This window comes from Oncorhynchus mykiss, chromosome 10, assembly GCF_013265735.2.
Source record: "Oncorhynchus mykiss isolate Arlee chromosome 10, USDA_OmykA_1.1, whole genome shotgun sequence".
NCBI classification, from domain to species: Eukaryota; Metazoa; Chordata; class Actinopteri; order Salmoniformes; family Salmonidae; genus Oncorhynchus; species Oncorhynchus mykiss.
This window is the reverse complement of record NC_048574.1, coordinates 68,346,870-68,360,214: the sequence shown is the minus strand read 5'-3', so window position 1 is coordinate 68,360,214 and position 13,345 is coordinate 68,346,870. Positions and strand designations below refer to the sequence as shown.

Here is a 13,345-nt window from a genome sequence, read left to right as displayed (position 1 = left end):
ATAATCTGACCCTTGACCTCTGAGTCTTACACAGCCTTGCCCTGTCTTTGAACCTGTGTGTCCAATCACATCGAACGAAAACCCCTCTCGAACAATAAAATAGCCCACACTAATTACTAGCTAGGCTAGTCCACATTTTCTCCACTCTCTCTCTGGACCGACGGTCTATTCCAGTCAAATTTATGATAACCCCCGTGAGCTGACGGCATGAAAGCAAACCCGATTAGAAAATAACACAGCCGGCCTAACCAGCTAATTATGCTGTTTCATGAGCTGTCAGGTCATGTCCATTATCTCCCCTGGATGGGGGAGACAAGAGACCTTTCAAGTGCAGGCTTTCCAGCTTGCTCATCACTACCTAAACCAGGTGGAAGGAAGAAAGGACTGGTTGTTTCTTTTCTCTTTCTTTCCTTTTTATGTCTCCTTCAAGGTTGATTCATTCTGTTATCTATGCATCTAAAGCACAAAATAGACAGCTTTTGTTATTGTTTATGAGCAAGGCCCAGCTTGCCTTCCAAGAAGGGCATTTTCTCCTCATGCTAAATGTGAAATCCACAACTGAAGCAGCTGTATCATCCAGTCTTTTCCACTGTATTGAGAATATAGAGTTAATAACTACAATTCAACAGTGAGAATAATAGGCTGCACTCTTAGAAAAAAGGTGCTATCTAGAACCTAAAATGGTTCTTCGGCTGTCCCCATATAGGACAGGGGTGTCAAACTCATTCCATGGAGGGCCTAGTGTCTGCTGGTTTTTCCTTTCAATTAAGACCTAGACAACCAGGTTGACATTAATTCATCAATTAAGTACAAAGGAGGAGCGAAAATCCTCGGCCCTCCGTGGAATGAGTTTGACACGTGCCATAGGAGAACCCTTTGAAGAACCCTTTTGTGTTCCATGTAGAATGTTTCCACAAAGGGTTTTACATGGAACTCAAAAGGGTTCTACCTGAAAACACAATGAGTTCTACCTGGAACCAAAAAGGGTTCTCCTATGGGGACAGCCAAATAACCCATTTGGAACCCTTTTTTTTAATGAGTGTAACTACCAAGCCTATCAGTGGGCATACTTGCTTTCCATTGCCGAAATATAAATCATGCCGCTGTAGTTGCCGTGATCCAATACCACTCCCCCAGTGTGAAACTCTAAACCATATCAATGACCTGCTGCTAGAAGGTATCCCTGGTAGACTCAGCTCCCACTGTTTGTGTAAGTCAAACGAAAGTTCTGGAAGGCAATGGTATAGGAGCAATTACGTACCAGAATCTCCAGGAACTAAAATGTTAAACGGTGTGTATATGTGATAATATACAACTGTGACATAGGTAAATATAAAACATGTTATTTTAACAGCTGTACATGGCTACATTACACATGTAGGATTATTAACGTCGTCATATATTATCTACGGTTAGTTATTCTCCATCTACATGGTCAACTCTGGTCTCTGACGATTCTGTTAAATACATATGTACAGTGCCTTGCGAAAGTATTCGGCCCCCTTAAACTTTGCGACCTTTTGCCACATTTCAGGCTTCAAACATAAAGATATAAAACTGTATTTTTTTGTGAAGAATCAACAACAAGTGGGACACAATCATGGAGTGGAAGGACATTTATTGGATATTTCAAACCTTTTTAACAAATCAAAAACTGAAAAATTGGGCGTGCAAAATTATTCAGCCCCCTTAAGTTAATACTTTGTAGCGCCACCTTTTGCTGCGATTACAGCTGTAAGTCGCTTGGGGTATGTCTATCAGTTTTGCACATCGAGAGACTGAAATGTTTTCCCATTCCTCCTTGCAAAACAGCTCGAGCTCAGTGAGGTTGGATGGAGAGCATTTGTGAACAGCAGTTTTCAGTTCTTTCCACAGATTCTCGATTGGATTCAGGTCTGGACTTTGACTTGGCCATTCTAACACCTGGATATGTTTATTTTTTAACCATTCCATTGTAGATTTTGCTTTATGTTTTGGATCAGTCTTGTTGGAAGACAAATCTCCGTCCCAGTCTCAGGTCTTTTGCAGACTCCATCAGGTTTTCTTCCAGAATGGTCCTGTATTTGGCTCCATCCATCTTCCCATCAATTTTAACCATCTTCCCTGTCCCTGCTGAAGAAAAGCAGGCCCAAACCATGATGCTGCCACCACCATGTTTGACAGTGGGGATGGTGTGTTTAGCTGTGTTGCTTTTACGCCAAACATAACGGTTTGCATTGTTGCCAAAAAGTTCAATTTTGGTTTCATCTGACCAGAGCACCTTCTTCCACATGTTTGGTGTGTCTCCCAGGTGGCTTGTGGCAAACTTTAACCGACACTTTTTATGGATATCTTTAAGAAATGGCTTTCTTCTTGCCACTCTTCCATAAAGGCCAGATTTGTGCAATATACGACTGATTGTTGTCCTATGGACAGAGTCTCCCACCTCAGCTGTAGATCTCTGCAGTTCATCCAGAGTGATCATGGGCCTCTTGGCTGCATCTCTGATCAGTCTTCTCCTTATATGAGCTGAAAGTTTAGAGGGACGGCCAGGTCTTGGTAGATTTGCAGTGGTCTGATACTCCTTCCATTTCAATATTATCGCTTGCACAGTGCTCCTTGGGATGTTTAAAGCTTGGGAAATCTTTTTGTATCCAAATCCGGCTTTAAACTTCTTCACAACAGTATCTCGGACCTGCCTGGTGTGTTCCTTGTTCTTCATGATGCTCTCTGCGCTTTTAACGGACCTCTGAGACTATCACAGTGCAGGTGTATTTATACGGAGACTTGATTACACACAGGTGGATTGTATTTATCATCATCATTAGTCATTTAGGTCAACATTGGATCATTCAGAGATCCTCACTGAACTTCTGGAGAGAGTTTGCTGCACTGAAAGTAAAGGGGCTGAATAATTTTGCACGCCCAATTTTTCAGTTTTTCATTTGTTAAAAAAGTTTGAAATATCCAATAAATGTCATTCCACTTCATGATTGTGTCCCACTTGTTGATTCTTCACAAAAAAATACAGTTTTATATCTTTATGTTTGAAGCCTGAAATGTGGCAAAAGGTCGCAAAGTTCAAGGGGGCCGAATACTTTCGCAAGGCACTGTAAATATATCACATGAAATGGATCCTGGGACAATGAGGTGCATGGGGCCTTGTGCACTGTAAAATACTCTGAACCAAGGTAGTAATTTCTTCAGAGAGTGGCTCTGTCTGAACCAATTATCCAATCCTCTAATGAACTAATTATGGCAGTCTGAAGGCAATGATTGTAATTATATACACAGCCACAGCATAGCCACCTTACTTGAAGCTAGCAAGACTTTCTCTCACGTTTTCTCCTACCTTAAAGACTGAGATTGGAGACATGTCAGTCGTCTTTAAGAATGACTATGGTTACACTGCATATTTGTGTACATGCATAGTGTACACATGCATGCCTACATTATAAAAACATAAAAAGGCTCATAAAAATGTATCCATTAGTCCACTGCCTCTATTCTCCCCCTACTGACCCTCATTCCTGCTCAAACCATCCTGGAGGGGGGAGAGCGAGAGAAAGAAGAAATAAAGGAAGAGAGAGGGAGAAAAAGGGGAGACCCTGACTAGTCTTCCCACCGGGATGGAGCAACGGGCTACCTTACAAATCCCCACGCTTCTTATCTAGCCTTTCCTAAATACCCAAAAAGGACAGGTTTTTCAGTGGTGCTAGGCAGTAGCCTTCTCTTCTAACTGCACTCTCCTACATGACCAAATTCATTCTGCTGTAAATGTAGTTTTATGAGACCTAATTCATTCTTCTGTAAATGTAGTTTTATGAGACCTAATTCATTCTGCTGTAAATGTAGTTTTGAGACCTAATTCATTCTGCTGTAAATGTAGTTTTATGAGGGATGGTCACTAGACATCCTTCTACATTATGTGATTCTACTATACTGTATGAGGAAATGTCAACACTACACGTCATCTTAAGGGTCACACAAACGCAGGCCAAGCAAAACTACTGACTGAGCGATAGAGAAAGAGGGGAGGAAGAGAGGGGTGAGAAAAAGTGAGGGACTGACAACCCCTGATGGACGTGAGATAACAGGGATTTGCTTTTTTGTGAAATTCGACGTGACCTGTGACTGTTAACAAGTTGCGTCTCGGCGGCGGGCCTAAGATCTGGGCCTATCATCGGCTGCTAAGAGCGGTGGATATCTCAGGTCTTCTGGGTCCAGGCCCTGTGGCGGCAGGCTTCAGAGAGAAGAGACACAGGTGCAGGGGGCTATAATTAGAACTTCCTGTCTGACTGACTGGCTAGCTGACTGGCTGAGAGGACCCAAGCTGCTGGGGTCTGTCTGAGGAATCTAGCTGGAGTGCCTGATCGAAATGAGATAAGAGGCAGAGTTATGAGCAGAACAACTGTATGAGAGAGTATGAGTGGAAATCGGAAATGCATTGTTTAGCGGCAAGTGGGCAAATAGATCTTGAAGAGGGTTGGGAGCTGTTTGGTAGATTTGATGTGCAAGTTGTGGTTGTTTCCTTCTAACTGTATGACTTGTTCTTGTAGAGGCTAAACGACCTCTGTCCAATAAATTACTTATAAAATTGCAGAGGTATAACAAATACGCCTACATGTGTCCCTCTCACTCAACCTGGAGCCTATATAAATCCTCCCTACACAAAAAAATTCAACTTTGATATATGCTGCAATATCTTATATCTGCAACTCAATGGAGAGTTGAGTCCAGATGCATCAACGACCATATATATATATCAATGTGGATTAGCCTCGTCAAGAAGACTTAGGAAGATGGGAACCCTTAATCTAATGCAGACTGATAGATAATGACCAGCGGTACTGGTAGATTGGTGGTTATGACGTCCTATTTATACTGCAATGTTAATTCAGGGAGACCGGTTCAGTAACATATCTGGCACTTCCAGCAGAAGTTGTTTGCGGCCTGCTGACCTGGCTGGTGGTGGGGTGGGGGGGCTGATCCGTTTACTAACACCTGAGCTGGGGAAGTAGTTCAGCAGCTGCAGGGGGGAGGTTGGGGGTCCGATGGGGGATTACCGTGGTTGTGAAGGGGCTGCAGATAAAGAAGAATCTCTTTTAGGCCGGGTTGTCCAGAGGAACCTCAGAGAAGCTGCTGGTTATGGCCCGTCCTGAGAAAGTGTGTGAGAGAGAGAAGAAAGTGTGTGAGAAAAAGTGTGAGAGAGAAACAAAATAATGAGGAGACAGGGCATAGATGAAGTGATGACCGTGGGGAGTTTTAACCCTAGATCTATGGCTACATTTCACCTGCTAATGGTTACTGAAGGATGCTTGAGTAATGGCAGCAGACCTTTAGTCAGGATCCCTGCCAAAGTAGAACATTCAATACTGATGCGATGGTAGAACATGTGTTCTGAATCATATACTGTAGAACCATCTGACAGTAGTGGGACTAAACAATGGAATCCTACAGCCATCCTTACGAGTGACCCTAGAGCCATCCTTACGAGTGACCCTACAGCCATCCTTACGAGTGACCCTACAGCCATCCTTGCGAGTGACCCTACAGCCATCCTTGCGAGGGACCCTACAGCCATCCTTACGAGTGACCCTACAGCCATCCTTACGAGTGACCCTACAGCCATCCTTACGAGTGACCCTACAGCCATCCTTACGAGTGACCCTACAGCCATCCTTACGAGTGACCCTACAGCCATCCTTACGAGTGACCCTACAGCCATCCTTACGAGTGACCCTACAGCCATCCTTACGAGTGACCCTACAGCCACAGTTTACAAATGTTTCATGCATTTTTGGACCGCTGAACGGATAAAAGGACAACTGGCGTTCTCTCTTGGTTTGAGCTCAGCGACATGTCTTAGTAAAGGGGAAGGGTCAAACACACACATCTGCTGCTAACCACTGCCTTTCACTTGGCATGGCTTGACCATAGTGATGCTTTCCATCGGTTTTGACCAGACATTCAAAACTGACTCAAGTGTCCCCAGTGTGCGTTCATTTATGTTCCACTGCTGTGAGGAACGCCACTGCTATTAGAGCCCAACTGAATGTTGCTTTAGAAAACGACAGCTTGAACTAACTGCCGTGTTGAGTTGTTGGTTCAGTCTTCACCACCCAATTATAGAAGAATCCTTCACACTGAGATATGGACATAGTCTGGGAGTTGTGGTGCTATCACCATGCTGTGTTAATTACATTCTCCCCAGGAGAGGAATGTTCAAGGCATAGTAGAACACTTCTGTTCAACATTGTATCCCTGAGTCAATTACAGAGAAAGAGGATAAACCAATCTGTCTCGTTGTATTTTCAAATAACGCAAAGAAGCGAAAAGAGAGATGTGATTTGTTTAGGCCAGTTTTTTTAAACAGCGAGGAACAGTTTTCAATTAACGGCATCAATAGCCATAGATACCATGACGTTAGAAGATGTATACAAATGTTCAATGGAAATGTGTCTTCTTTACCCCAACCCGTCAGAAAGACACACACACACAGAGGTTGTAGCAGATCTTGAACTATACCAACCTCTTGGAGTTGTTGAAGCGATCCTAGCGGTGATGCTGGTGTTGTTGTTGTTGCTCTCGTTGGCCTCCACTGACTCCACTAAGGTCTTATTGGAGACAGTGTTCTCGTCATCAGTCTCCCCCGCTGGGGCCTCAGGGGCCACATCTCCAGGGGCCCCATCATCAGGTTTGTCCACAGGGCTGGCAGGCGGTGGGTAGTCAGAGATTTTCTCACTATCTGCTGCAGAGTGAGTACAGAGTTTAATCATGTCAGTGTCTTAACATATTATAGTCAAATTATACACACAATATCTCTGAAGAGCTTGCCACAGCACATTTCAACACACCCATTAATGCATATACCTGTATTTAACACATGTTCACCCAAATTCCGACTAAGAAAGGCATATTTACCTTGCTCTGCAAGACTGTGCTTTGTCATTACCCCTAAGCATTACTATAATGATAGCATTTCCTATCTGAGTCTCCTGGCCGGCAGTGTTTCTCTTTCTGTTCCTACAAGAATGTTTCTGCCCACGTTGACTGTTGGGGGATTTCTCCTCTACTGAACCAGCTGATCCAGGCCCAGGCCTCTGGTTGGTCGCCTAATGAGGTCCTGATTACTGACCAGGCCTTGCTGGGAGAGCAGCACCACAGCTGGTTAAGAGCTGTGGGAAAGTATGGCCCCCTCGTTATTATCTTACCCAAGGTGATGGGGGGGGGGGGGGGGGGGGGGGGGACTGAGGGGGATGGTGGGGACAAGGGCTGGGGAGGGGGGGGGGGGGGGGGTAACACCACTGCTGTTCTGGACATATCTGCAGCATTATTCAGATCTGTAAACCGCTATTTGTTAAGCACCATTGCTACCTCTTGTGAGGACAGACGCCGGGAGACCAGAAGCAAGTACAGGGAGTGAATATTTCATAGATAACAGACATGAAACAAAACACAGACAGCGTCTGGACAAGGGAAACATAACATTATTGCTGACACAGGGATCAAACGGCGGCTATGGAACCCTGACCTGTTCACCGGACGTTCTACCTGTCCCAGACCTGCTGTTTTCAACTCTCTAGAGACAGCAGGAGTGATAGAGAAACTCTGAATGATCGGCTATGAAAAGCCAACTGACATTTACTCCTGAGGTGCTGACCTGTTGCACCCTCGACAACCACCGTGATTGTTATCATTTGACCCTGCTTGGCATCGATGAACATTTGAAAATCTTGGCCATGTTCTGTTATACTCTCCACCCAGCACAGCCAAAAGAGGACTGGCCACCCCCCATTGTCTGGTTCCTCTCTAGGTTTCTTCCTAGGTTCTGGCCTTTCTAGGGAGTTTTTCCTAACCACCGTGCTCCTACACCTTGCTTGCTGTTTGGGGTTTTAGGCTGGGTTTCTGTACAGCACTTTGTACAGCTGATGTAAGAAGGGCTTTATAAATACATTTGATTGGATTTGATTGAATATATAGATAGGAGGCAATCAATAAAGTGATGAGTCCAGGTGAGTCCAATGAAGCGCTGATGTGTCACGTTCTAACCATAGTTCTTGTGTGTTTTCCTTGTTTTAGTGTTGGTCAGGACGTGAGCTGGGTGGGCATTCCTTGTGTGTCTAGTTTGTCTATTTCTATGTTTGGCCTGATATGGTTCTCAGAGGCAGGTGTTAGTCATTGTCTCTGATTGGGAACCTGTTTTGTGTTGGGTTCTCTGCACCAGATAGGACTGTTTTGGTTTTGCCACATTTGTTATTTTGTATTTGTGTATTTCTTATTAAAAAACATGAACTCTAACCACGCTGCATTTTGGTCCTCCTCTCCTTCACAGGAAGAAAGCCGTTACATGATGCCAGGTGGTGACAGGTGTGCGTAATGATGGGCAGCTTGGCACCCTCGAGTGCTAGAGAGGGGGAGCGGGAGCAGGCGTGACACTTCTGGCTACTGTGTGTGTGTACATGTTTTCCTACCTTATCAGGACCACAATGTCCTTTTCATGGCCTGAATTTGTTAAAATCCTATTTTTGGCTTAAGGGTTAGGTTTCGGGACTGGGGTAAAGGTTAGGTTTAGGAAACTAGGATTTTCAACAGGAATACATTTTTACCCCTCAAAATGTCCTGAAAATGCACTCAGTGGCTGGTTTCTAAAGCTAATCCCCGTCTTTAGTTCAGTTTCTTCCAGGCCTCCGACTCACTCAAAACCAACACGCTAATATACTGTCCAAGGAAATGTGGGAATGGAGAGTGAGATCTGTAATTAGCCTTGATGAGAGCTAAAGCAGTCTCTGGGTCCAGACTCCATAATTGAGAAAATAAAGTGTCAAGGTCGGTCGCCGGAGCAGTTGTTAGAGATTAAGGTCGTTTCAAGTCATCCCTCACAGCTGGAGCCAAAGCTAAGAATGAGAGTGACAGGCAGAGGTACAAGTTGAGAGTGGCGGACTAATTAGAGGCCAAGGCATTGCTCTGCATGCTAGCAAGGATTAATGATAATGTTCGGGTTTTTCATAGTTTGTAAAATATGGTTACAAATATATACAGCACCAGTCAAACGTTTGGACACACCTACTCAATCAAGTATTTTTCTTTATTTTTTATTATTTTCTACATTGTAGAATAGTGAAGACATCGAAACTAGGAAATAACACATATGGAATCATGTAGTATCCAAAAAAAAGTGTTATACACACACACACACACATACATACACACACACACGCACACATTTTGATTTGTTTATTATTTATATATTTGAGATTCTTCAAAGTAGCCCTTTGCCTTGTTGACAGCTTTGCACACTCTTAGCATTCTCTCAACCAGCTTCATGAGGTAGTCACCTGGAATGCATTTCAATTAACAGGTGTGCCTTGTTTATTTGTGGAATTTCTTTCCTTAATGCATTTGAGCCAATCAGTTGTGTTGTGACAAGGTAAGGGTGGTATACAGAAGATAGCCCTATTTGATTAAAGACCAAGTCCATGTTATGACAAGAACAGCTCAAACAAGCAAAGAGAAACGACAGTCCATCATTACTTTAAGACATGAAGGTCAGTCAATGCGGAAAATGTCAAGAACTTTGAAAGTTTCTTCAAGTGCAGTCGCAAAAACCTTCAAGCGCTACGATGAAACGGGCTCTCATGAGGACCGCCACAGGAAAGGAAGACCCAGAGTTAAGAAAGGATAAGTTCATTAGAGTTACCAGCCTCAGAAATTTCAGCCCCAAAAAATTCCTCAGAGTTCAAGTCAGACACATCTCAAAATCAGCTGTTCAGAGGAGACTGAGTGAATCTGACCTTCATGGTCGAATTGCTCAACAACAACAAAAAAACACTACTAAAAGGACAACAAGAAGAGATTTGCTTGGGCCAAGAAACACAAGCAATGGTCATTAGACCGGTGGAAATATGTCCTTTGGTCTGATGAGTCCACGTGCAATTTCTGGTTCTAACTGTGTCTTTGTGAGACGCAGAGTAGGTGAAAGGATAATCTCTGCATGTGTGGTTCCCACCATGAAGCATGGAAGAGGTGTGATGGTGCTTTGCTGGTGACAATTCCGGTAATTTATATAGAATTCAAGGCACATTTAACCAACAAGGCTACCACAGCATTTTGCAGCAATACGCCGTCCCATCTGGTTTGCGCTTAATGGGATTATCATTTGTTTTTCAACAGGACAATGACCCAACACACCTCCAGGCTGTGTAAGGGCTATTTGACCAAGAAGGAGAGTGACGGAGTGCTGCATCAGATGACCTGGCCTCCAGTCACCCGACCTCAACCCAATTGAGATTGTTTGGGGTGATTTGGACCACAGAGTGAAGGAAAAGCAGCCAACAAGTGCTCAGCATATGTGGGAACGCCTTCAAGACTGTTGGAAAAGCATTCCAGGTAAAGCTGGTTGAGAGAATGCCAAGAGTGTGCAAAGCTGTCATCAAGGCAAAGGGTGGCTACTTTGAAGAATCTCCATGATTCCATATGTGTTATTTAATAGTTTTGATGTCTTCCCTATTATTCTACAATGTAGAAAATAGTACAAATAAAGAAAAACCCTTGAATGAGGAGGTGTTCTAAAACTTTTGACCAGTAGAGTGTGAGTGTGTGTGTGTGTGTACTTCCGCAAGCAGAGAACTCTTGAAAACAAGAATAGCAAAGTTTCTGCAGAGAACACATCTCCCTAAACAAGAGGTTCTTACAACATCGTACCAAGTAGGTAGTAACACAATCTAACCCTTACATCATGGTACTGAAAAACAATCGTACAAAGTGGAAGTCGACCAAAATCGATCAGCTGACGGACATGTAGGACGTTTTGGTCAAGCCAAACCATAAAAAGGAACACAAATACATAAAACCGACAACAACCAAAATATTTCCAAAGGGCTTTCTCTCCACACCTCTAGTAAAGGAGACGGACTGCACTGCAAGGATCTTGACACCCGTAAAGACCACAGAGAGGTTAAGAAATAGAGACCATGTCTAATTGTGTATCTGTGGGCCTTTGTGCATGCGTAATTCATTCTAAAAGGAGTTCAACTGTTCTCATTACTCTGCTTCATACACATCAGATCCTTTCCATTGCGTCCATCTCAAACCCAGTCCTAGTGACAGTTGTCTATCCTTTTTTAACAGACTGACTTTACAGGCATGGGGCAGCAGTATGCTTTTACAACAGTGGAATCCACACCTCTCCAGACCATGGTTTCATTTGTTTGACTTGTATCCCTTTTAGAAAGAGCACAGAAAAAAGGTGAAAGGTCATGGCCAAGAGAACTTCAAAAGAAGCAGACGTCTGTCGCTATGATGCCAGTGCAACGTCTTGAGTTGATGATTTAAAGAAAGGAGGGGAAAAAAAACTACTTGAGGTAGTTACTTTTAAAAGAGCCAATCAAAACTGACCCATTCCACAAAGTGTGACCGAGGGAAAAGAGAGAAAGACAGGCTCAGACATGCCTACAACAGTCACAAAGCCTGGGAAGGCCTGTGAGAGAAATAAGAATTCAACCACTTTCAACCTAAATGGAAAGTTACGTCAAAAGGAAGGGCTATCACAGATTGAGAATGCATTAAAACAGCTAATGCTTCATGGTGTTCTCTTCTCTTACTATAACGGTTGATGTTTCCATTATTTCACTGTGTGTGTTTTATTACACAGGGGTCCGATGCCTGACATGCAGGATTCTTTAGCAGGGTTCTACAGTGCGACCATTTTTCTCGCATGTGTGGCAAAATATTTTGCTGTGCGACCTGGAATTGTCATTTAGGAACACCAGTGCACATATTTTTAAAAAAAATGTATGATTCAAGCTTTAATATTTCTCATTGCGCTCCTAAATGTTCTTGCGTGCGCTCGCCTAGATTTTTCAACATAGGTGTGCGCACGTGCTCCTCCTAAAAAAGAAAAGTCAGTGTAAAGCCATCCCTATTTAGTACATACACATGTTTACTTTGCAGATAAGATGGGGTTGAGGACGATACACTTGTTTGACAAGATGGCACTCTGGTAAAAGAGGGTAGGGTCATCCACAACCAGCTGAGCAGCATATTAGAGCTATGGGGTTTTCTGACACAAAACCTGTCACTATTTTGAAATGTCCTCTGTTTAAAGCACTGAGACCAACAGACCACAGTATAAAAGGTCATGTCTTATAACACAAGAACATATTAAAAGGTGGAGTTACCTATCAATCAGAGACCAATGAACAACTCGCTCTGTGCTTTGACTCTCCTGTTCATTCTCTAGGGTTTTGTTTCCATCTAGTGGCGGACGTTGGTACGGCACCTCACCACAAAGATGACATTACACAGAGTAGGTTGGGTGCTGTCATTCGATGGCGCAAGACGGGACATTCCATTTTCTAGTGTCTCTTGTATTACATTCAACAGATTGAAAGCACTGAAAAGCTAATCATTTGACGTTTTGTAAAAGTTCCAAATGCGTAAACCCTTCCTATCTGGCAGGCAAGCTCAGTCAAATGCTTAACGTTTGGCAAGAAAACTAATACCGTTTGAACCCAGGTCTGCTGCATAGAGGTCAGTCTCCCCCTTATCTGGAGGTTATCACACTGAGATCAGGCTGAAGTCACACACAGACATACACGTGTCATACAGTCTATTCTCGCATATCAACCTCCATGAGTCATGCGGCTTTGTTATTCAAAGTATGATCTGACACCAGGCAGAGTTAGCCTGGGGCGTGAGAAAACATTTTACAAATCAAACGTGTTATGGATGGTGACCATGGTGTCACAAAGGAGTGGGCAATGAGAGCTGACCCACTAGGCAGCTAGTTTTGATTTACAGTGCATTTGGTTGAGTTGTTAATTAACGTGAATTCAATGTGACAAAAAATGTCACCATCTCATTGGATTTAGGTTAAAAAGTAAGGAGAAAAGAAATATAAAAATCCCTAACATTGATGACTTCTTTCAAATCCAATCAGTTTTCTAAGTTGATTCAATCAGTTTTTCCACTTGGAAACAATGTTGGTCCAACCAGTTCTGCCCAGTGGGGAAGCTCTTATCTAAACAATGTATAGTCATGACTGAAATTATTGGCACCCTTGCTAAAGATGAGAAAAAAGACTGTATAAATAACAAATACTGAGATACAGTGGGGCAAAAAAGTATTTAGTCAGCCACCAATTGTGCAAGTTCTCCCACTTAAAAAGATGAGGCCTGTAATTTTCATCATAGGTACACTTCAACTATGACAGACAAAATGAGAAAAAAAATCCAGAAAATCACATTGTAGGATTTTTAATGAATTTATTTGCAAATTATGGTGGAAAATAAGTATTTGGTCAATAACAAAAGTTTATCTCAATACTTTGTTATATACCCTTTGTTGGCAATGACAGAGGTCAAAT

At 43.1% G+C, this 13,345-nt stretch overlaps 1 protein-coding gene across 2 annotated transcripts in view; it reads right to left on the bottom strand.

The window, feature by feature from the left end:
• The window catches only part of LOC110534534 (mucin-5AC), a 31,029-nt gene that overhangs the window by 11,956 nt on the left and 5,728 nt on the right, over nucleotides 1-13,345 (bottom strand). For both annotated transcript variants that reach the window (XR_005034209.1, XM_036933655.1), the window contains exons 8-9: nucleotides 6,512-6,730; nucleotides 5,046-5,137 (exon numbers count right to left, since the gene is read on the bottom strand). Coding sequence is in view for 1 of the 2 variants with exons in the window: in XM_036933655.1 (XP_036789550.1) it covers nucleotides 5,085-5,137; nucleotides 6,512-6,730 (272 nt within the window). In the remaining variant the exon portion in view is untranslated. The remainder of the gene's footprint in view (nucleotides 1-5,045; nucleotides 5,138-6,511; nucleotides 6,731-13,345) is intronic.